The 25,215-nt window shown below is 38.6% G+C and overlaps 1 protein-coding gene across 1 annotated transcript in view; it reads left to right on the forward strand.

The window, feature by feature from the left end:
* Positions 1-25,215, forward strand: part of LOC128736791 (acid sphingomyelinase-like phosphodiesterase 3a) — a 140,008-nt gene that overhangs the window by 48,335 nt on the left and 66,458 nt on the right. The window contains exon 3 of the mRNA XM_053831281.1: positions 1,585-1,744. Within this exon, the coding sequence (XP_053687256.1) occupies positions 1,585-1,744 (160 nt within the window). The remainder of the gene's footprint in view (positions 1-1,584; positions 1,745-25,215) is intronic.

Raw genomic sequence — 25,215 nt, forward strand, 5'->3', positions numbered from 1 at the left:
GTTTTAAGAAACTTGACTGCTAGAGGTGGGAGACGTTGCCCTTAACGTGGATATTGGCCTTCCTCGGAATCGTTGGACGAGAAGACGAGTCGTACAAGTCTCACAATCAAAAAATCAACAAGTAAGGATCCAGGCAGCTCTAGAAAGATTGGAGATAATTTGCAGGTAGCATAGTAGCTTTGGAAGTCGGTTCCAGTTTGAGTACCGTAAGTGTGTTCAATTCTTCGCACCATATATTTTAATATAGAAATTGAAACCTTCTCTAATTAGTAACTACATGTATAGTAGGCCCACAATTATGGGTCAGGATAAGAACACCGAAGTCCCTTCGGCGTGCTCAGAGTCTCTCAGCATTTCCTACCAAAATGTCACAGGATTAAGAACGAAGACCGTCGATTTTTCTGTTGCGACCATGTTTTTGGATACAGATACTTCAAACTCTACCCAAGGAATTTGCAACCTGTTTGCAGAAAGGTTTAGCAGTGTGTTTGACGATGTGATGCCTAGCCAACAATGAATCGAAGACGCGCTTACCGATAATTCCACTGACATGATGCCAATAAGAAATCAGCGTGTGTGATGATGCAGATGTTTTAGAAAAAGCCTTCAACTACGCCTGGAACTGACGGAATTTCTTCGATTGTTTTGATAATTCAAGTCGACGCGATATATAATGAACTTAAGACAGCCTTTGATCGAGTCAACCACCATGATCTGCTTGCCAAACTCAATCGTCAGGGTGTATCATCAAATCTTACCGGCTGATTCGAGTCGTATTCGACTAATCGTCGGCTGAGCGTCAAATTAGGAGCAACGCAGTCAGTTGAATTTCATAATCCCTCGGGTGTCTCGCAAAGCAGCAACTTAGGACCATTGTTATTTATCATGTTTTTAAATGATGTCTGCCATGCAAACTTTTATCTATCAGTGCTCCCACAGTCTGTCAGTTGCTACATAAAGTATTCGATAAGTTTTACGACTGGTGCCAATTTCATGTTTTTAGCGTAGCAAAATGCTCTATAGTTACGTTTACGAGACGTAGTTCTAGCTCTTAATTTATAAGTGTTCATGTAGACTGTCTGTCCGATGAATGTAAACGAAATAAATAACAAATAACAAATTAAATTATAACCATAAAACAGTACAATTTTAAGAAAACTTCAACCAGTTGCGTTCTTACTTTTGCACTACATAAAAAATGATTAAATCGCACCTGAAACCGGAAAAATCGCCATTTCTCGTTACTGATAATTCATGTATAAGTTGTAAACTTTGAATTGCGCGTTGTTGCTATAATTACCGTGGTGACAATTGCAAAAAAAAAACGCAGTTGGGTGTCTGTTGTGAAAACTCGTTTGTTATTTTTATATACCCCACATATTTATATTTTAAATTGATTCAAAATTTGATCATAATACGACGTTATAGAGGGCTGGTAGACTGAAATTCATTTCTATATAGGAAGATATAGCTTTATGGGATTTTGATGCAACAGCAAAACATATAAAACTGAAAATATCGTTTAATTCTCAGTCAAATAGAGAGTCAAATTTCAACATTATTCTTTCTTTGCCCATCCTCCAGGCTGCTGGTACAACGAGCACCGTGCCGACACGAACAACGTCAAACGCCCGGGAACCTACGGCGACTACATGTGCGACAGTCCATGGAGCCTGCTGGAATCGGCCACACAAGCGATGAAATCCAAGCAGGGCGATAACGTCGAATTTGTCCTGTGGACCGGGTAAGTAAGAGTCTGGCAATTGGATAATTCTTCCCATTTCCGCCACAATTTCCCAACCCCGCGCTAACCCTCTGACATTCATTTTTCAATTTCCCTTAACCGGTAAGTGGGTGCCGCCTCAGTCTCAGCCTTCAGCTTCAGCGCCGGGCCGGTATTGAAATCGATCTCAAGTGCCTATAAATTTACGAAGACGAATAAATCAAATCATCGTTTTCTGCGAAAATTGTTCGCTCAAAGTCGGTGATGAAAGTCGTTTCGTGCGCCACGCCGCGCCGGCCGTGCCTTCCTTCAGTGTGTTTTTTTTATTGTCTCTCAAGTGAGTTTTCATTTCCGACGGCCGTTCAGGAGGAGGAATCTCAACTCTTAACTCAACCAGCAGCCGGGTGGTGTGTCACCCGATATCGACCGACCGACCGACCGGGGGGACCGTTTTACCGACTCTGTTATGCGTCATCTAGCGAGCTGAATATTTGATCGCACGTACCTAGACTAAGGCCGTGCTACAACGCAACCGTAAGGATATGTAGGCGCGCGGAATGTGCGTTATGAATAAAAGAGTAGTAGAGAGAGTGAGAGTCTTTTGCGCTTGGTTGGACTGTCTTTCCGTGTTTTTTTTTTTGGTTGACGTCGAAGAAAGCCGCATATTTGGTGATGGATCTGGGTGGGCACCCGGGTCCGGGGAAGAAATGTTAAGACAAATTGTATTTCGAAAAAGGCGGTACCTACCGAGTGTCTCGCCAGTATCGGGTAGGCAAATATGACACCCAGAAAGCTGGAACCTGGTAGGGGCTGTCATTCGCTTCATTGAGGTATCAATCATCACACAGCCAGACAGCGAAAAATTGCTACACGTGGAAGGCTGCCTTATAAATAGATCACAGCACAGTTGCGTGTCGATGCCGGCTTTATTTTTTGTCTCGCGAGTGTGTTTTACTCGGAATAATACGACGAAATTGGTTTGACAGTTTATATTATACCTATCTAGTTGGGTGAGTGAAATTCATTCAAATTACAAATTATTATTTAATCCAAACATTAAAGAATTGCGGATTAAAGCATGTTCGACACAGCCAAAAGATTCATAATAAGCCGACGGTACGTTCGATTAGAATCCAAATTAGCAAAGATTTCACGATTCGACCAGCTAAATATTCATGACAATAATAGCGGATATATATTTCCACTTCTCAAACCTCCTCCCGGCCCTTCATTGCAGGATAATAATCCGTAATTACACCGCTTCTGAACATCCGGGGCCGAACAATAGAGATTGAAACAATTCCTGCCCGAATAGAGAGTACCTTTCGCCTGCCATTGCCTAATTGAGAAAATAATTTGCTAATTGCTACGCAGCTTGTTCTTTAATTTCCTCCCGTACTTCGTCCCTTTGTCCTCCGATTTCCGTTGAAATCCGTTCCTTACAAGCCGCCTGTTCCAGCCGTCGTCGTTTTCTTCCGCGTTTAATTTCTACCTTGCCAACAACCAACGCTTTGCATGTTCCAGCGGACCCGGTAACTTCCTAGTGCCACCGCACCGGTGCGGTGCGGCAGCAGCAGTTGCCTTGGCTTCTGGTGGTCTCAAGTAGTAGCAGAAAATTGAATCCAATTTAAAATTCATTCCATTATTTCCCTTGCGATTTTTATCTTCGTTTTCGTAATATCCTTGCACTTTTTTCCCCCCGGAAGGTGTCGAGACTCGTTACCTCGTAAGCTCGAACCGGTCGTTCCGGCAGGGCAAGGGCAACCAGGTTAGGTTCCACTACCCTCAATACGCCATTTCCCGAAAAACGAAGTTCCAAATAATTAAGTTATTCCGCTCAATCTAATTTCACGTTAACGATAGAATTGATTATTTCTTCGGCGCGGCTCCTCCACCTGGGCCCGAAAATGGTGAAGAAAAGCGGCTTCTCCTGGGAAAAAGTCCTGGGACCGACCGGCGCGAAAAGTGGTAGTGTGAATTTGACCGTTATTTTCCGGAACGGGCAAGTGGCCCACAGTGCACGAGGGGCCAGTCATAATTTTCCCATCGCCAGCCCAACCTTGCAGTCTCCGCTTAACCAAACACCGACACCGAGACTGGGATTCACGGAGAACTTTAATGAAGTCATTGAACGTGATTCGCATTGTGGGCGAAGCGACGGTGATTCCGTTTATTTATGAGGGTTGTTGTCCTGCTGCCTGTTTCCTGTTCATTAAAATGCTAACTTATGCCGCGTAACCTTTTCCGGTCGTATTTTAGGCCGGCAAGCAGGAATATTTTTAGATCGTAATGAACTGTTTACGGGGTTGCTTTACGATGGGAAACTTTATCTATTTTAGGGTTTGAATAAATTTGCCTCCCCGGTTAGACCGGTCGGTCGTTTTGTGGGAAGCTACAAATTATTCGTGGGTAATTTGACAAAGTAGAAACGATTGAACCGGGGTTTTAAAAATAAGCTTTCGATTGTGGGGAAGCAGACAATCGTCTGTGATTCAAGGTTAATTTAATTTTAGTCACCGGTTGATGTTCCATTTAATTCCAACCACTTTCATGTTGTATTATTTTTATCAAAATAATTTCTATTTAAGAAAAACGAGGCAACGGAGCCCACAGTGCCGAAGTGTGCAGTATTTTTGGTCACTAGCGTGCCCAAATATAAAACAAAAGAGTGAGTGCCTAACCATTATGGAAGAATTTGTGGCCTGAAAAATCGAGCAAACCTAGGATGGCCAATCAATTACTACTTATCACAAAAATACCGGCTGGTTAGTTTAAAAACTTTGAACTTTCGGGTGCAGTTGGGTTTTAAATCAAAGTTGAAATTGGACTAGAAATTAACCTGGGAACTGGACTATAAATGAGAGCTGAAGTGAGACTTGAATTCGAACTTGACGTAGGATAATAAATTAGACATGGAATTGGACTTGAAATTGGATTCGAAATTATGCTCGTCATTGAACTTAAAATTTGAATAAAAATTGTACCTCCGTAAATTGGATTTGAATTGGACTTGAGATTAGACTTCAAATAACACTTGAAATTGGAATTCAAATTCTACTAGACATTGAACTGGAAATCAAAGTTTAAATTTGACTTTGGATTTGCATTTGAATTGGAAATTGAACTTGACATTGAACACAACAATAGACTTGAATGTGGACATAGACACAAAATAAGCCACGAAGTTTTACGTGAAATTGGGATCGAAATATTTCCTCTTACTCTACTTTCTTACACGTTTTACCTGTTTTATGTTCTACTTTTTCTCTTTTCAGTCACGCCTTTCCAATTTTGATTCTGGTTTTTTCGTTTCTGTACCGTTTTCTTGGTTTTTGGTCTCACTTTTCTTCTTTTTCTACTATTTGCTTTAAGAGTTTTGTCTGTGACGCATTTCCTGTTTCGTTACTCCGTTTGTCTTCGTTTTCTGCCCCATATTTTCTTAATTTTAAGCCCTGTTTCTCCTCGTATTTTTTAATCATGTTATTGTAATTTTAAATGTAATTTTCTTTCCATTTCATCTTCTCGTCTCCATCTATTCGTCTCCGGGTATTCTGTTTGTCCTCTTTTAGCCCCGGTGTTTCTTCTTTACTGTCACGTTTATTGTGTTCTCGGTTTACTTTCCGCATTTGCTCTTCGGTTTTCCGGTTCTTTATATCCCGTTTTTCATCTTTTTCTCTACAATTTTCACTTTTTCTTTCGTCCGTTTTCGCTCTTCCTCTTTTCTCTTCCTATTTTTCAGTGCCATTTTCCATCCCATTTCCATTTTGTCCCATCTTTCCTCTTGTTATTCCCGTTTACAAAGCTTCCTCCATCGGTTTTCTTTCGTAACACTCGTTTTTCTTCTTTACCCTTTTGGTTTCTCCTGTATTCTGTTCCATTTTTTCTTTATTGTCTTGTTTACTCTCTTTTTCTATCCCGTTAATCACCTTTTCTGTCTGTCTCGTCTATCCTCTATTTGTCTCGTTAATCCTTTTTCTGACCGCTGTTGCTTATATCTCTTCTTTTTCTGTCCCATTTATCTTTTTTTTAAATTTTCTAGCTCGTGTTTACCTCCGTCCAGTTCCGTTTTATGTTTTCTGTCCCGTTAACCCTTTTTTATTTGCGTGCATTCCGTTCTTTCTCTTAATATTACTTGCAGTTTCTCCTTTTCTGTCACGTTCTATTTTTTGCCGTTTGTCTTCTGTTTTTTTTTCATGTTTTTACGTTCTCTCTTTCAATTTTCCAACTCCCGTATTTTCTCTTTTTCTTTTCCTCCTTTCTGTCCTGTTATTTTTCAGTTTTAGCTCCATGTTTCCTTCTTTTATGTGCCGTTTTCTCCGGTTTTGCTGCAGCATTTTCGCGTTTTGTTATTTTTCTGTTTTCCTCTGGTTTTTAATTAATTTTTTTGTAATATTCTCTCCTGTGTTTCGCCTTTTTGCTCCGTTTTTAGTTGTTTTTTCGTTTTCTAACCTCTTCTCTTTTGCTTTGTTCTCTTTGGTTTTTCTAACCTTTCCCTTTTGGTTTCTTCTGCTGTTCTTTTTTCCTTTTCTTGTTTCGTTTTCCCTCTTTTTCTCTACCGTTTTCGCATTTTTTATTTTGTTGTCCCGTCTAACATCTGTTCGTCTCGTTTTTCCTTTTTTCTGCACAGTGTTTCTTTCTTTCTCTTCTTTTATTGTTCCGCTTATTGCTTTTTTTCTCTCTTTTGTTTCGTTTTTTTTTTGTTTCAAGCCCGTTTCTCCCCTTTCCAGTCTCGTTTTTTGTTTGATGTCTTTTACTGTCTCTGTACCGTTTATCACCTTTTTTGCATTTTCAGGCCCGTATTTATTCATGTCCAGTATCGTATTATGTTTTCTGTCACGGTAACTCTTTTCAATTTTGTTTTGTTTTCGTCTGTTCCGTTCTTTCTCATATTACGTCCTGCTATTTCTCCTTCCCAGTCACGTTCTGTATTTCGCTTCATCCCGTTTGTCCGTTTTTATTCTTATCTCTTCATTTCTCTTTTCTGCTTGAGTTTCTCAATTTTGCTGCTTCTGTTTTTCCTCTTCTGGTTCCTCCTTGTCTGTTCCGTGTTCTCGTGCCATTTTCTCGTTTTTCATTGCATTTTCTTATTTTTTTTTGTTTGATTATAGTCACTTTAACAGCTTAGGTCATTCGTGATTTCTGTGGGGTTGGGATTTGAACCCGGGTCTTCGGCGTGAGAGGCGTGAATGCTAACCACTGCGCCGGGATTGACCTTCTTTTTTTTGTTTGATTATGGTTTACTCTAATTTCTTATTTTTAGTTGTTTTTCCTTTTGTTTCAACTCATTTTTTCGCAGTTATCTTTCTCAGCTCTGTCTTATCTATTTCTTCGATTTCTTTTTTCTAACCACTTCTCGTCCTTCATCTGGTGCTTTCTTCCTTTTGTCTTCTTTTCTGTCACATTTATACTATGTTTGGCTCCCGATTTCTTTTTGCTCTCGGGTTTTCCCTTTTTGTTTCTCGCTTTTTGTCTTTTTTGCTACAGTTTTACCTTTTCTTTTTCTTTTCTGACCCGTTTCTGTCTTTTTCTGCCCCGCTTTCCCATCCTATTTTTATTTATCCCCTCTTCTGCCTCGTTTCCACCGTCAATTTTCTTTTCACTCTATCTCTTCTTTTCTGGGTTCTCTTGTTTTCTGTTCCATTTTCCTTTTCTTGTCTCGTTCTACATCTTTTTTCCCGTTTTCCCCACTTTTTCTGTCACGTTTTTTCTTTTGCTGTCTCGTCTTCCCTCTGCTTGGCTCGTTTTTCCTTTTTTCTGACCGTAATTTCCTCTTTCTCTATTTTTCCTGTTCCGCTTATTGCTTTTTTTCTTTTTCCTGGTAAAGATTTTCCTCTTGTTTTTTAAAAATAAAAAATAAGAAAACTTATCCAATTTAATTCTACTACACATAGTAGAATTAAATTGGATAAGTTTTCTTATTTTTTATTTTTATATATAAAATATATATATATATATATATATAAATAAAAAATAAGAAAACTTATCCAATTTAATTCTACTACACATAGTAGAATTAAATTGGATAAGTTTTCTTATTTTTTATTTTTAGGTTTCGTATTCTACTAAGACGCTCCAAAAACTTCAGTTTTGTTTTTTGTTTCGTTTCGTCTTCTATTTTCAAGCCCGTCTGTCCCCTTTCCAGTCTCGTTTTTTGTTTGTTGTCCCGTTCTGTCTATAGAAATAGAAATTCATAGAAATAGGATGAATAGAAATTCATCCGTTTATTATGTCTTGCTTCATCTCCTTTCCGTTGTGGTTTTACATTTTATCCCGTTTTAATTTTTCCTCTCAATTTTAATCTTCTTCTGTTTTCGTTTCTCAACATTCCTGCTCCCGTATTTTCTCCTTTTTTTACACTTTTCGTTTTTCTTTCTATTTTTATTCACCGTTTCTTTGTTGTTGCTCTCTTTTTTCTTCTTTTTCCTTCCGTTTTTCCGTTTTTTTCCGTTTTTCTTGCCCATTTTTTTCTTATTTTCAGTCCCCCTTGTTTTCCCCCTTGTTTTTTACTTATATTGCGTAATTTTCGTTCTCGTTTTCCGTCTTTTCTCTTCCCTTTTTCAGTTTTTCTAACCCTCTCTCGTTTTTGGTCTTCGTCAGTTCCGGTTTTAAGTGCTTCTCGTGTTAGACCCCCGTGAACGTTAACACTTATTCTACTTTTTTTTACTTCCCTTTACCTTTTGCGCTTCGGTTTAATATGCGGTTTTTCCCTGTATTTTTTTATTTTGTCTTTTTCTCTACAGTTTCGTTGGTCTATTTCGTTGTTTTACTTTTCTGCTTTTTCTGTCCCATTTTGTCCCCTCTTTTTACCATTTTCCTCGTTTTCGCCATCAGTTTTCTTGTCCTGAAAGGGGGGGGGGGGGGCGAAAAAACAAAGCGATTTTTTTAATCGAGCAAAATAATATGGGCTTTACTTAAAGTCTAAACGTGAAAACCAAACCTATTCTTGCTTTTAATATATGCGTTAAAAATTTTCACGCAAAAAACTACGAAAAAAATAATTTGCAATGGCCTTATCTCACTGTCACCGTTGTCGTCAATGTTTTTCTCGTCTATTCTTTCCTGTTTTTCCTTTATTTGTCTTTTTTTTTCTTTTATCTGTACCGTTGTTTCATTTCTCACTTCTTTTCCTGTTCCGTTTGTTGCTATTTCTTCTTATTTTCGTAATCCTAATTTTACTATCTTTTCTGTTCCATTTTCCGTTTTCATTTTTCATTTTCATTTTCGTGTTTATCCCTTTCCAGTATTGGTATTTATTCTGGTTTTTCTGAACTTTTTTCCAATTTTTTGTTTTCGTTTGATTCGTTCTTCCTCTTTTCCTCTCTTTTTGTCACGTTTTATTTTTCATTTTATCCCGTTTTTTCGGCGTTTATTTTATCTCTTCATTTAGCTCTTTTTCTGTTCTCGTTTCTTGACCACTTTGTTCTCTGTTCTGTTCTATCTGTTCAGTTTCTTCTCAAAATCTTCTGTGTATTTCCTTTTTTCTATCCCTTTTTCTCTTTATTCCCATTTTCATTTTTTCTCCCTTTTTATCTGGTTTGTCCTGTTCTGTTCTCATTTAATCTGGCACTATTTTTGCGATATGTTCTTTCTCGTGCATATCGCAAAAATAGTACCAGATTAAATGAAAAACGACGGACTTCTCGGTTACAGAAATTATTTGGCTTTATACTAAATTTTTAAGAGAAGGTGGGGCACGTGAGCCCCAGTGTGCCCCACCCTGGGCATGCCAGTAATGTTTGTGGAAATTGAAACCACAAGCCCGCATAGATTTGTTTGATGATGATGATGAATAAAACATAGCAAAATAATCAAAAGGTAGTAACCGTACAGCGCTCCTTTCATTGTTATGCTTCGCTTAATCCTACACACTATCGTCGGGGAATGCGACCAATGAACTTCTCAACGTATCCAACGTTTCGGCACGGCACGTCATGGTTCGGTTTTCGTTTTGACGAAAAAATCATCTTTATCTTGCAATTTGCAAAAAGTCAGCCACGGACGGAAAAAATAAAATATTAAATTTCATGTATCTATTGAATCTCTTTCCGATTAACCTCTACTCTAACAGTCCAGTTAAAGATACAGATGCACACAAAATTGAACAGTGCGAACATTATTTTAAAAGCTTCATTGCGATGATGTTGTTTTAAGATGTTCGTTTTTAATGTGACATCCTTTTCCTATTCACTGCACTGCAGCAGCAAGGAAATCCAAACACGAATCCGGTGCGTGCGTACGGTGTGAATATCGGAGGAAAAATCTATTGAACTTGTAATCGATTTTATCGAATTTAGAAAGCTCGACTCGACTGTGATCGGGTTGTGAAGTTGTTAGTTTTAAATTCGTTCGATTGGAAATGCTAATGCAATGAAATCAAATATTCATTCGCTTTCCTGGCTCTGACCCGCTCTCTGCAGTATGTCTCTATCCATTCAGCGGTTGAATTTCACGGACTGAAAAGCTGGTTGGTTTCGGTGAAGAGCTAGTTGCTAAATCTCCAATCAAATGCGGTAGTTTGCCCTGGGTACCCACCCTGGGAATGTACCAGCAAGGTGTTAGCGTTCGGTAAATCGGTAGAAATTAGTGTTATCGTTATATTATATTCCATGAATATATACATGTACCTACTGTGCTGCGAACTAGGGAGAGAGAGAGAGAGAGAGAGAGAGAGAGAGAGAGAGAGAGAGAGAGAGAGAGAGAGAGAGAGAGAGAGTACTATATTCGGGGGGCATGATAATAAATTGGATAAAATTAGAATTTATTGACCTGGCAAATCATGTGACTGGCTTATCTGAATAGAAACCTTTGGGAGCTTGAATTATTTATCAAATGTATAGGAATGGCAATCGATTCTGCAGATAGTTTGTTATTAGTTGGCAATAATAATTTATCTCTTAAGTAGTATCCTTCGTTCGTTTCATTTCAATTACCGGTGATAAACTTTTAATATCTTTATTTAATCTCATTTCATCTATTCTGATAACAAAATTTTAGGAACGTAATTGGTATGTAAATTTAACATACAAAATACAAAATTACCTCTAAGAATAAACATACTACTTTCAGAGCAGTTCCAAAATTACAAAAGCACTCCCGAAAAAAACGTTATTGTTTCTACATTCGAGGCAGTACTGCTTATGGATTCCTGTTCACGGGGTGAAGATTAACACTGTTGTTCCTAGTCCTTTATTCTGTATGGACATTATCACTACTAACTGTATTTTGCTCTACTGTAATATCGTCTGACCAACATCGTACCTGGAAGTTAACTGTGTACTGGGCGCTCCTAAATTAGAACTAAACATGAGCTTCTTCAGAATGTATTTGCATTGAATAATAGTCGTTAGCTTGATCGTACCGTTTTCACGATGTTAACTTTCGGTGGATAAAATTTGAGTCCAAATTTCCGCTCAAATTTGTGTTCAAATTTAGGCCCTGTTTCGAGTTCAAATTCGAGTGCAAACACGAGCTTAGCTTGAGTTTAAAGTTGAATCCAAATTTGCCTTAAGATTTTAAACCAAATTTTTTTTTTCAATTTAAAGCATATGTTGGGTTGGAAAGTCAGAAAGAAAACCAGAAAAAGGCCAGAAAAAGAAAGGAGGCAAAAATAATTAGAAAGATAAACAGTAAGAATGTAAGAAATTAGGCCAGAAAAAATATAAAGAAGCACACTCTATCTTCTCGGTGGAAGAAGCAAAGAAAGAGCAATCAATACAGCAAACAATAATTACCGTCGCCGGGGCAGCGTATGTGTGCGTAGGCGGAATGGTTAGACAAGAGGGGCAAAATTAGACATCAGACTATTTAATAAGAGTCGTGTGGTAATAGTTTAATTGCCAAAGCACTCGGGCGCCAACCGAGAAAGTCTGGGTTGGAGTCCCACTTACCAATTGAACTACCCAATATATTTTTGACCTCATATCGAAATTTTCCCAGTTTCATCCAGTCTAACGTTCTTTGCAGCAAACGCTTCTCCACTGTAATAAAAATGGAGATTACGTTAGCCCGCGAGTAAGAGACAAATAAAACAAAAAAGTCAGAAAGAAGGTCCAAAAGTAGGTTAGAAAGAAGACCTCAATGAAGGCTAGAAAGAAGCCCGATAAAGGTCAACAAGAATGCAAGAAAAAGACCAGAAAGAAAACTAAAAGAAGGGGGTCTACTTTGACAAGTGAGTGGTCGTGGGTTTAAATCTTAGTAGGATCAGGCCATTCGATTTTAAGTGACTTTAGCATGGGTTTATTCTCAGGCACCTCATAACCCTTCCTCCATGTTTAATTCTATATGGACCCTCTTAAAAGCACTCTTGACAGTGCAAAAAGTCACTCTTATAGTTAAATGTACTGGTCACCCTCGCCAGGGATGGCTGTAATTGGAGACAGTACTGGCATTGAGGAGCATGGAGGGTAAAGTAGATCTAGTATTGAGGGAATGGTAAACCCCACTACACGCAAGCACACATAAAATAAACACATAGTAAAAAATGCAGTACATGTTATACAGCAAACACCCGGGCGATATCACAATAGATATACGATACTGGTCGCAGTGATGAGTCCATACAGGAAAAAAAATACCAAAAGAAGGCGAAAGGTAGAAAAAGAAAAAGATTGGAAAGAGGACCGGAATGAAGGCCATACAAAGGGAAAAAAGAAGACCAGAAATAAGGCCAGAAAGTAAATCAGAAGAAAACCGGAACGACGGTCAGAATAAAAGCCAAAAGGAAACCAAAAAGAAGACCAGATAAAGGCTAGAAAGACAGCCATAATGAAGGCCAGAAAGAAAGCTACAAAGTAGGACAAAAAAATGGAATTGAAAGAAGATTAGAAAAAAGCCAGAAAGGCTGATAAAAAGGACAGAAAAAAACTAAAAAGGAGGTCAAAAATAAACCAGGAAGAAGCTAAAAAAAATTCAGAGAGAAGACCAGGTGTAAGGTCAGAAAGAAAACTAAAAATAAGGTTGGACGGAAGGCCAGAAATAAGACAAAGAGAAAGTCACAGAAGAAACCAAAATAAGAATAAAGGACAGAAAAAGCAAAAGAAAAGCCATAAAGTAGACCTGAAAAAAGGGCTGAAAGAGAATCAGAATGAAGATTACAAAGATGGCTACAAAGAAGATCCGAAAATAGGTTAGAAAGCTGATTAGAAAGTAAGCCAGAAAATAGGCTATGAAGAAGGCCAGAAAGAAAGCTGAAAAGAAGGCCAAAAAACTACCATGAAGTAGGCTAGAAAGAAGTCCAGAGATAAAGCCAGACGTTAGGCCAGAGAGAAGGTCAAAAAGAAGGCTAAAGCTAAGACCAGATAGAACGCCAGAAACAAGGTTAAAGAGAAAGCCAGAAAGAAACCACAAGTAATTTCGAATGAAGGCCAGAAAGAAATCAAAAGGAAGGCAAAAAGTAGCCAAGACAAAAGGTTCGAAGGAGAACCAGAATTAAGCTTAGAATAATAGCTACAAAAAAGACCAGAAAATAGCGTACAAAGCAGATTAGAACGAAAGCCAGAAAAATGCTCTAAAGATGGTCAAAACGGAGCACAGAAAGGAAGTTGAAGGGAAGGTTAAAAACATACCAAAAAGAAGATTAGAAAGAATACCCGAGAGAAAATCAGAAGTAAGGCCAGCGTGAAGACCAAAAAGAAGGCCAAACCAGTAGGAGAGCCGGAAAGAAAGCCAGAAATAAAACCAAAAAATCAGAAAGAAAGTCGGAAAGACGATTACACGAAAAGCAAAAACGCAGCATAAAAACAGCAAAAAAGTACCGCGAAACCAGCAGGAAAGTAGCAAAAAGTAGCATAAAAGGAACAGAAAAATGCAGCATAGAAACAACAAAAAGCAGCGAAAAAGCAAAATGCCAGAAGAGCAAAAGAGCAGCACAAAAACTGCAAGAAAAAAAGGAAAACCTAATATTTTTTGTCCAGCGCCTCTGTGGTTCATAGGTACACGGGTACCAATAAGCCACATGCCCTGGCGTTTGTTGTGGGTTCAAATCCGGTTGTAATCTCAGATTATAGTTTGGTTCGACCCATGCACCTTCCAGCATTGGACAAAAGGTAGGAGTCACAAAGACAACTTGTTAAGCGTAGCTACCTATTACCCCCCCCCCCCCCCTCTTCCTTTCTACTCTTTCCCCTCCATTCCCAAAAATCCTTCTTCATTACTTTCCTTTACCGTCCCTTCATCAATTGTAGAACCATCGTTTCAAAAAATATTAATATATGCCTGACCGCATTTCAAGGTCAAAAAAATAAAACACGAGTTTGGTCAAGGAAAACTTTCAAAAATACAGCAAAATAGCAGTAAAAAACTTAACAAGAAAGCACTGACGTTTTTGGAACGTCTTAGTAAAACATGAAACCTATCAAGAGAGCAGCAAAAATTAGCAAAAAAGCGGCTAGAAAACTGGAAAACAGCAGCAAAAGAGCATCGAAAAAGCGGCATAAAAACAGCTAAAACGCAAGTAGGCCAGAAGGTCCACAAGGACCAGAGAGGAGGACAAACAGGAGACCAGAAAGAAAACCAGCATGAAGGCTAGAAACAAGTCCTGAAAGAGAGCTAGAAATAAGCCCAAAGAGAAGACTAAAAAGAAAGTCAGCAAGAATCAATAGAATAAAAATTGCCAGAAAGAAAGCCAGGAGAAGCAGGATTAGAAATAAAACCCGAATCCGATCAAAAAGAAGTAGCATACTTTAAGTCCATTTAGTTGAAGTAACTGGATTACGACTAAAATTAGTCATATTTCGGTTACCACAACAACTTTGTAACAGCCTTGCTAGTGAGAACCATGCTCAAAATTGCTAGAGATTGTCTGCTATACTTTTTTCAGAAAAGTGAAATCATATATTTCAATAGATCGACACGGTTTTTATCCAAAGCGCTCTATTGGTACAAACTTATTATAGTTCTGCTCGTTCTCTTACCGCCATGTGGAGAACAGTGCTCAAATTGATTCAGCGTATACTGATCTTAAAGCTGCTTTCGATCGCATAGACCATCAAATTCTGCTACAAAAGCTAAGCCGAATTGGAGTTTCTGACGAATTTTTCTGCTGGCTCCAAACATATTTAACAAATCGTCGCCTCTCGGTACGCCTGGGTACGACCGAGTCGAATAGTTTTGCAACCAGTCCGGCGTTCCACAAAGAAGTAATTTGGGCCCATTGCTATTCCTCATATACTTCAACGATGTTTGTTTTGTAATACCACCTGGAAGCAGATTATTGTATGCGGATGACTTGAAAATCTTCCTTGCTGTAAGATCAGTTGAGGATTGCAAAAAACTACAAGTTTTAGTTAACCGATTTGCTGATTGGTGCAATCTGAACAATCTGACTATAAGCGTTTCACGATCACGTTTTCCAGAAGCAAAAACCCAATTATATACCGATACAGGATCCAAGGGACTTCTCTTGAACGTGTTGCTAGCGTTAAAGATTTGGGAGTGGAACTGGATTCCAAGCTGACCTTTCACAACCATTATTCCAACATTATCTCAAAAACAAATCGCAACTTGGGATTTATTATGCGCTGAGCTAAGGAGTTTCGTGATCCGTACTGTCTGCGATCCCTTTACTTCTCTCTAGTACACTCAATCCTTAACGCAGCTTCTGGATAACAAGAATCGAAGCAGTGCAATGGTGATTCATGAGGCACGCATTAAGATCCTTCCCCTGGAATGATCCTTCGAATCTCCCACCGTATGAGGACCGATATAAACTGTTGAACATCAACACTTTGCTCAAAAGAAGAGAGGTTTTTCGAGCTATCTTCGCTGCCAATCTGTCGAAGGGAGAAACCGACGCTCTAGAAATTCTTTCCCAGCTGAACATCAATATAACGCCAAGAAATCTCCGGACCCGCGACTATTTCCGACCTGTATTTCACCGTACTATGTATGGTAGCAACGAACCGATCCAGGCCATGTGCCGCGTTTTCAACCGTGTGTCCCATCTTTTTAATTTCACGCTTTCACTTGACCACAAACAACGAATTTATAACTGTGATATCCTAAGGAACAATGTGAGTTTTATTGTACTCTAATGGCGGTCTTCAAGACCTATTTTGATCTTTAATGCCATCATAAGAGTGTAATAAAACCCAAATTGTTACCTGGGATTTTAGGTTGAGCTGCGAAATTGTAAATGTGTAAATGTATTATAATGCTTTTAATTATGTTGTATGACTATTATGTATGTAAAATTCTAAGTATAAAAGATGATGGGTTTTTATGTCAATTTGAGAATGGTTATAATGCTATCAACTCAAAGTGACTTTTCCCATTTGCCTCAATAAAATAAGTCAGTTGAGTATAAGTAAATAGATAAACAAATAAATAAATAAATAAGGTCAGAAAAAAATCATCAAGAAAGGCAAAAAACAGAAGAAGACCGTAAGAAGGCCAGAAAGAAAGTTAAAAAGAAGTCCGAAAAGTATGGTGGAAGAATGTCAGAAAGACAACTCTAACGAACCCTAGAAATAAGGTATAAGAAAAAAGGTTAGAAAGTGGAACTAACAGGCCTGAAAGAAGGTTAGAAATTGTATCAGAAAGGAAACCAAAAAACGGCTAGTAAACAAGACAAAACAGTAGGCCAGAAAGAAAGTTATAGAAAAACCAAAAAGAAAGTCCAAGAAAGGCCAGAAAAAAGCCAACAAGAGGGAAATAAGATGGGTAATAAAAATACAGTAAGGCAACCTGGAAAAATTACTAAGAGAATTTAAGAAAAAAAAGTCAACAAGATAACCAGAAAGAAAGCAAAAGAGAAGACCATAAGAAAGGCTTACATATAAGGTCAGATACAGTGTCAGAAAGAAGGCTAGAAAAGAGTCAGCAACAGTGAAGGGATCAATTCCAGGAAAAGGCCTGTAAGATCCGCCGGAAAGAATACCAAAAAAAAGTCTGAAATGTAGGCCATAAGAAGGTCAGTAAGAGAACTTGACTGAAAGCCAGTAAAAAGGCCAACAAGAAGACCAGAAAGAAAGTCAAACAGAAAACTTAGAAGAAACCCAAAAACAGGCCAGAAAATAAACCAAAAGTAGGATCAGAAATAAGAACAGAAAAAAGCCCACAAAGAAGACCAGAAATAAAGCTAAAAATAAAGCCAAAAATAGGCTAGGCAGAAGACTAAGAAGAAGACCAGAGATGAGTCTAGAAGTAAAGCCAGAGAAAGAGCCAAAAAGCTGGAAGACCAGAAGGACATCAAAAAGAAGGCCAAAAAGTCAGGAAGAATGAGTTAAAAAGGTCATGCACTCTACACTGTAAATAAACAAGAGCTTTAAGTATGGTTTATAAAACTCTTTGGTAGACCTTGACTGATGGTGGCTTTTCCCATGCTCATGCTCATTTCTATAGTTCTACAGGAAGCTTGTCCTCTCGCAGTTATCTATTGATCCCGCCATAAATCAGCTCATAGAAAGTTTAGTGATCGTGTCGTTCTCCGAAGGATCTTCAAAGAGAATCGCTACTGAGAGTTGCAACAGGACATGTGCGATTCGTGTCTCAGCGTTCGAGAAGATCGGTCGTGTGCTGCTCCCGACTAAAAAATCGATTGCTATTGTTCCTGAGATATTCTTTTGAGAAGATCAGTCGTGCGCTGCTCCCGAGTAAAAAATCGATTGCTACTGTTCCTGAGATATTGTTGGTGATACAATACGTTCTGGATAAAGTCGTATCAAGTAAGTCCAATAAAAATAAAAGTATTCGAATAAGTAACCAAGTGACTGAACTGTGACTGAAGTTAGTGGCTGTGGGAGTTCCCACGGACCATGTGGAATGGTAATCATGGCTAATTCTGGCGATGAGACTATGAGTACAACTCCTCGGCCTAAATCGTATCCGGAATCGTCCCAAGGTCCGTACACTGTTTTTTTTAGATCAAAAGATAAGCCTCTCAACGTTGTACAGATCTCTAAAGATTTGCACAAAAAGTACTCTTCCGTCCAAGAATCTAGAAAGATTTCTCATGATCGTCTACGTGTGGTTGTGAGTGATAGGAAACATGCCAATTCAATAGCATCGGATCAGTTGTTTTTGCTAGAATACCATGTCTATATTCCAAGTAATCAGGTCGAGATAGACGGTGTGATCTCGGACAAAAACTTAGACCCCACAGCTTTGATATCGGGAGGTAGTGGAAGATGGCGAAACCGTCTACTAAAGTCTGTCCGTATACTGCAGAGTCATCGCCTTCATGATGTAACAATAGAGAACAATGAAAAAAAGTATAATGTCTCAGCTTCGATTCGAGTCACATTTGAGGGAAGTGTTCTCCCAGATTATGTAGAATTTGAAAAGGTATTGTTCCCAGTTAGGCTCTATTCACCGAAACCGATGTATTGCGGAAAGTGTAAGCAATTTAACCATACCGATAAATTCTGTAACAATAAGCAAAAGTGTGGAAAGTGCGGTCAAGGTCACGTGGACACCGAATGTGAAATCCAAGACAATAAATGTATACATTGTGATTTAATTCATAAAGATATCTCGTTATGTTCGTCTTATCTAGCAGCGAAAAAGCTGGTAAGAAAGACTGTAAAAGAATCTAGCAGGAAATCATTTGCTGAAATGTTGAAATCTACATTAAATGAAAAGGATGTTGAGGTTTCTAACGAGTTTCAAGTTTTGTCAGATACTTCTGACAGTGATGAAAGCGACGAGTTTGCTCCAGTTCGAAAGCGGAAGCGTGTCAGTCGTCTAAAGAAACAAAAAGCGTCGAACAAAAAAGTACCCTTTGTTCAAAAACCGGGGTGTTCATATGCCCCCCAGATCCAAAAGAAAGAAACTCCCCCTGGATTTAGAAATGTAAGAAATAGTTCTGGTGAACCAAAGAAGGTTAATTATGATTCTTTTTCTAATCCACAACCTTCTGGGAAATTTACTATTAGATCAATAATTGATATGATATGCAATATGTTTGGAGTCTCTGGCGTTATCAAAGACTTCATTTTGTCTTTAATGCCAGTAATCAGTCTTGTGTTTGTGAAAGTGTGTGAACAATGGCCCCTCATTGAATCTTTTGTAGAATTTGATGGGTAAGAAATCGAACACTGTTAAATTGAAATATTTACAATGGAACTCTAGAAGCATATTCCCTAAAAGGGAGGTGCTTATTGTTCTCCTAGATGAACTAGACATTGACGTTTTCTGTATTTCTGAAACCTGGCTAACAGCAGAAATTGAATTTAGCATTCCAAAATTCAATATTCTTCGAAAAGATCGTGATAGACCTTATGGAGGTGTTCTTATTGGTATTAGAAGAGGGATACAATATGAAAAGATTGATTTACTAGAAATTGACAAAATTGATGCTGTAGCTGTAGCGTGTAAAGTTGAAAATAAATCGTTCTCAATAGCATCAGTATACGTTCCACCTGCACCTTTCATTGTTAATAGAGATGTCCTTAGAAGATTAGCAGGCAGCATTCCAGAACCGCAGTTTTTATTAGGAGATTTTAACTCCCATGGAGCACTATGGGGTGAAAGATATGACGATTCGAGGGCCTTACAAATTTATGAACTTTGTGATGATTGCGATTTAACCGTACTAAATGACGGTCGTGCCACAAGAGTTGGCACCCCTCCAGCAAGAAATACAGCTTTAGATTTGTCTCTCTGTTCGAATACATTAGCTCTAGAATGTTCCTGGGATGTCCATGAAGACCCAAATGGTAGTGATCATTTGCCGGTGATAGTAGATTTCCGAATTACAAGCGAAAACGCAGAAATGTCCATCACCTACGATTTGACTAAACATATTGACTGGGATAAATATGAGAACATAGTTTATCAAAAGATTAGTAGCGAGGAAGTGGATCTTAACGAAACAGTATCTGATAGCAGTATAATGAACAAATACGAGTCTGTATGTAAAATCATTGTAGAGGCAGCAAAATCTGCACAAAATCGACCCATTCCAACCAAAAATATTAAAAGGAAAATAGGTCAACCTTGGTGGGATCAGGAAGCCGCAGATAAATACCGTGAAAAATTCACCGCATTTAAAAGATTCCGTAAAACGGGAAAGAAGGACGATTTTGAAGCTTATCAAAAGCTTGAACGTGAATGTCGCGCTTTGTTTCAAAATAAAAAAAAGAATTATTGGGCGAACAAAGTCAGTTCTTTTAACAAAGATACTGCACTATCGACGTTATGGAACACGGCAAAAAGATTACGTAATAAACCACAAGTTAATAATGAAAAATCTTACTCGGAAAACTGGGTTTTCGCATTTGCCCAGAAAATTTGTCCAGATTATGCTTCAAATCGAAATTTCTTCGCAATAGATCTCAGTTCAGTACGGGAACTGGCTGACCCATTTAGTATTGTTGAATTTTCTACAGCACTATTATCGTGCAATAACTCTGCTCCAGGCCTGGATTCCATCAAATTCAAATTACTGCAGCATCTACCAGGATGCGCTAAAAAGTTAATGCTTCATTTATATAATCTGTTTATTGAAAGGAACATTGTCCCAGAGCAATGGCGGGATATTAAAGTTGTGCCTGTGTTAAAGCCAGGAAAAGATTCTTCAGATTATCAATCGTATAGACCAATCAGCCTTTTACCATGTCCTAGAAAAATTTTAGAAAAAATGATTTTGGCGAGACTCGAGCACTGGGCGGAAAATGAAGGTTTAATCTCCCAATCCCAGTATGGTTTCAGAAAGGGTAAAAGCACACAAGATTGTTTGGCCACTTTAACAACTGCTATTCATACTAGCTTTTCGAGAAAGGAGGAACTTTCTGCAGTATTTCTCGATGTTTCTGGGGCATACGATTCAGTAAACATCGAAATTCTATGCAAGAAATTATTAATGGGAGGGGTTCCTGCTCAGATGTGTAACTTTCTGTTTAATTTGCTTAACAAAAAGAATATGCACTTTTATGTCTCCGATAAAGAAAAAGTTTCAAAGACTAACTATGTTGGATTGGCACAGGGTTCTTCACTGAGCCCATTCTTATATAATTTTTACACGAGGGACATAGATGCATGTGTAGATAAGGATGTGGTTTTAGTGCAATTTGCTGATGATGCCGTTGTGTGGCTAAGTGGAAAGAATTCCGAAATGGTACGCTCACGACTACAGACAACTATTAATAATCTTTCAAGTTGGGCAGATAATATTAACTTAGAATTTTCCTCCAAGAAAACCGAAATGGTTGTTTTTTCCAAAAAAAGACCTCCATCTGAAATTCCAGTTAAACTCAAAGGTAAACTGATCAAAATTTCTAAGACCTACAAATACTTAGGTGTTTGGTTTGACTCCAAACTCCTTTGGAGAGGCCAAACGGAATATTTGGTGAGAAAGTGTGCATGTCGAGTGAACTTTTTAAAAACAGTTACAGGGTCATGGTGGGGAGCGCATCCTAGTGTTCTAATAATATTGTACAAAACAACAATTCTGTCGGTTTTACAATATGGGTGTTTCTGCTTCGGTAGTGCAGCTAGATGTCATTTCATAAAATTGGCTCGCATTCAGTTTCGATGTTTAAGAATTTGTTTGGGTCAAATGTCGTCGACCCACACTCTGTCCACCGAGGTAGTGGCGGGTGTAAAACCGTTGGAATTGCAATTTTTAGAATTAAATCTACGGTTTTTGTTTCGTAGTCAGGAGAAAAATGATAGGATAATTGAAGATCTTGATAATTTATTTGACCTGAACCCAGGATTGAGGTTTCTTGCTGCTTATCGCCAATTTATAACAATTGATAGTTTTAGTCACCCAAATATTAATGTTTTCGGATTTTCGTTAGACGTCGTGCAATATCAACCAATAATTGACTTCTCATGGAGAAAAGAGGTGAAAAATCTTGGCAAAGGCCAAATGAAGTATTGCTTCCGCGAAAAATATTCAGGTTTGGATAAAAATCGATTGATATTCACCGATGGCTCTTTTAAGAGTGGCCGATCTGGATTTGGTGTTTATAGTCAGAATTCTTCGGCAAGATATCATCTACAAAGCCCATGCTCCGTATACGTAGCTGAAATAATAGCAATCTACCATGCTTGCAATATGATTAGGGAATTAGAATCAGGAAAATATTTGATCTTCTCAGATAGCCTTAGCTCACTAATGGCCTTAAATACAAAAAAACATGAAGGTGGTGATTCTGTATATCTTCTTAAAATCAAGGAAATTTTATTAGAATTGGCATCTAAAAATTACAATGTAACGTTAGTGTGGATCCCTTCGCATTGCGGAATAGATGGCAACGAGAAAGCGGATATTCTAGCTAAGGAAGGAGCTCTGAGTACAGTTACTTTTGATAGAGGCATTCAATATACTGAATTGTATAGTATAGCACACCAGATTGCTATGGAAGAATGGCAAGAAAAATGGAATACGGATACCTTGGGACGATATTGCTACTCAATTTTACCCTCAGTCTCGACTAGTTCTTGGTTTTATAAAACAAATTTTGAAAGACCATTTATTAAATTCGTCTCGCGACTGATAGCAAATCATTATGCTCTTGGTAGTCATCTTTATAGGATTAAATTAGTTCAAACCAATGTTTGTGAATGCGGAGACGGATACGAGGATGTAAATCATATTGTATGGGAATGTCTGAGATTTGATTCCGAGAGAGTGGAGTTGCTATCAAAGTTTTCATCGCTGGGAAAGCAAACGGGGGTTCCTATTAGAGATTTATTGGGTGTAAGAGATGTTCAGTCATTGGGAAAAATATTCGAATTCTTTAAGAAAATTGGCTTACAAATTTGATGAAGGAGAGGAGTCCAGACGTCAACATTCAAACGGCATCAAGCAGAGCAACAATAGGAGCAGGCCTTCGAAGGCAGGGAGGCGCAGACAGCGAATAGTCAGAAAAAAATGGAAATAGCAAGACACATTAAACAAAATATATGATACAATATTATTATAATATTATAATATAGTTAATTTATAATTTTAAAATTATTGTAACAATTATAAATAGGTAATTGGCTCTATTTGATTTTTCGGTGAGCCTTAAATAAACGACAAGGAAAAAAAAAAAAAAAACAGGACATGTGAAGCAGAGTGGTCAAAGGCTTCCAAAACGGTACAGGCTGATGTTAAGGCAGCCTCGTCTCGATGAAGCATAGTGACACTAACCCATACCTGCCCTAGAGTATTGTAAATATTCGTTGGATCGATATAACACTCCCTCTGCCGGTATTTATGTTAGTAGAATTCGAAAATAATTCGAATATAATTCGAAAATAATTCGAATATAATTCGAATATAATCGAAACAACAAAGTCATTGCTGGAAAGCTGCACACTGTTAGCACAATAACCCCGTATTCGCTCTCACTTGCAGCCCAAAACTAATGAAGCTATCTCTTTCCTGGATCCTCGTACGTTTTGGTAGTAGAAGTACATGGATTGAATATTGAATGCTAGTTGCAAAAGTTCCGCTACGATTGCAGGTCTAAAGTATTCGATGGGCTGCTGTGTAGCTTTTACAATTTATTTTGGTAGAGAATTGCAGTTGCAGTCATGGCTGATGAAAGAAATATTTTTTGGAAATACGAACTCTTCAAACAACTAATTGGTTGAAGTAAATGAAACACTGAAGTTATTTTACCAATTTCATTTTAATGTTGATGAAATTAATTTATACAAAATTTACGTGCATTATATGCTAAAAATCTGATTTGATCTCGGTTTACCTTTGCCCTTAGCAATCTGAAAAGGGGTGATTCCAGTGAATATTAATGAAGTGTATTTCAGCAAACCAAGCCGGTTTCCGTTTGCCCCATCCATTAAGCAAATGAGAGAGCACAAATACTCGCAGGAGGTAGGTAAGTGCTCGTTATTTCCTTTCTGGGTTTTATAGGAAATCCTTCTTACAACATCGAAGAAGCGTAAAGTTCTTTTTTTCTTGCTGCTCTGCAGCCAAGGATGTGGAACGATTCTTATAATGATAATCCTCACCAGCGTACTGATCTGCTGATGGTTTCAAGAGAACCACAAGAAGCATAGATGCCGTATAAAACACTGTTTGAAGTAATTACATATTTATTTCAACATAAAATTATCCCCCTGGCTGTCTACGCTGTGCGTATGTGTGTGTGTATGTGTGTGCTTCAGGACCGTGTGTGAGCAGCACTATTTCCTACCGTCGTGGCTCAGAGGATGAGCTCGACGATGCCAACGTAAGAAATCTCAGCCTCCAGCATTCAACGGAAAATTTCAACAATCTTGGTGCCGGTGAAAGACAAAACTATACACTGCTACTTGAGTCGAGGAGAGCCACTTTAGGCACACTTTAGCTGTTCCACCCTGGCGCTTTTGGTTCATTGTATGTACGAGTGTATGTGCAACGAAAAACGTAGCTTATCGCCGAAGAAACATTGTGAAACTCTGCACTTATGTGTACCGCATCCAACTTACCAGAACACTTGAGCGAGAAAAAGCTCCTCTCTTACAGGGAATTATAATCACAAAGTTTTGCCCGAAAAACCGAATCCGTGTGTGCCGCATCTCCCAAAGCAGCCCAGCCCCGGCACCAGCCAGCGCAGAGGAGCTAGGCGTAACACACATTTTTGCTCGTCGCTTGATGCTATCCTTGCCGAGCGTCTCCTGGCTGGCTTTTCTTTACCATTGGGTCCAAGTCGGAACACAAGCAGTTTTCCCAGTGATTACTCCCGTATTGCAACATTTTCCGACTACAGCGCGCTACGCTGCCGCTGCTGCTGCTGCTGTGAAAAGTTAGCTTAATCCTGCATCAACCATCAAGCAGCAGCAGTGCTGAGAGCAGCCGGAAATTAACTGATTATCAATGCATGAAGCATCAAGATTACCAACAACGTTCTAAAATACTATACACGAGGTAACACACTCACACGGAGAAGGGGGGGGGTCTTACACACGCATAAATACACCCGAGGTTGCTTTCCTTCGCCTAGTGCAGACCAAGAAGGTAAACCCTTTGATAGAGCAATATGGGATCACTTTGACCGAGGTGTTTGGTGTTGGAAAACAACTTTACCTTGGTCAGTACACTGGATAGGGCCAAGGTTATTGTTCTAGCCTCAAGAGGATTGATTCTCGATCCTTGTTTAAGCAGTTGGTGTGGCCATTCATGAAAGCTACGCAGTAAGAAAATTGCAAGATGGAATATTTTTTTAGAAATCGAGCATCGGTTCAGTGTTCAAAACTCCAACAAGCTTATGGAAAATTTCCCAAAAAGCTTCACGACAAGTACTCAGCTGCTTCTGGTGCTGAAATTCAGTCGAATATTAATACCGGTGATTGAAATTAATTGCTGCAGAAAGAAGGAATGAAGAAATGCCGGCTTCTGCTCTGTATCGTCGTCATGCTACAACACGGAAACCTGAGTTTTTTTCTGTTTTTCCCCTTCTATGAACCTTCTTTTTTTTGTTGGCCAACCAAACCGAACAGGACCGAACCGAACCAAACGACAACTGGCGGAACGATGGCTAGCCGCAATGTCCTACTAAATTTTCCTACACGTTTGCCCGTCTAACCCCGATAGCCGGTTAGCCGGCCGGCAAGCA

This window comes from Sabethes cyaneus, chromosome 2 (genome assembly GCF_943734655.1).
Source record: "Sabethes cyaneus chromosome 2, idSabCyanKW18_F2, whole genome shotgun sequence".
In the NCBI taxonomy this organism is placed as follows: domain Eukaryota; kingdom Metazoa; phylum Arthropoda; class Insecta; order Diptera; family Culicidae; genus Sabethes; species Sabethes cyaneus.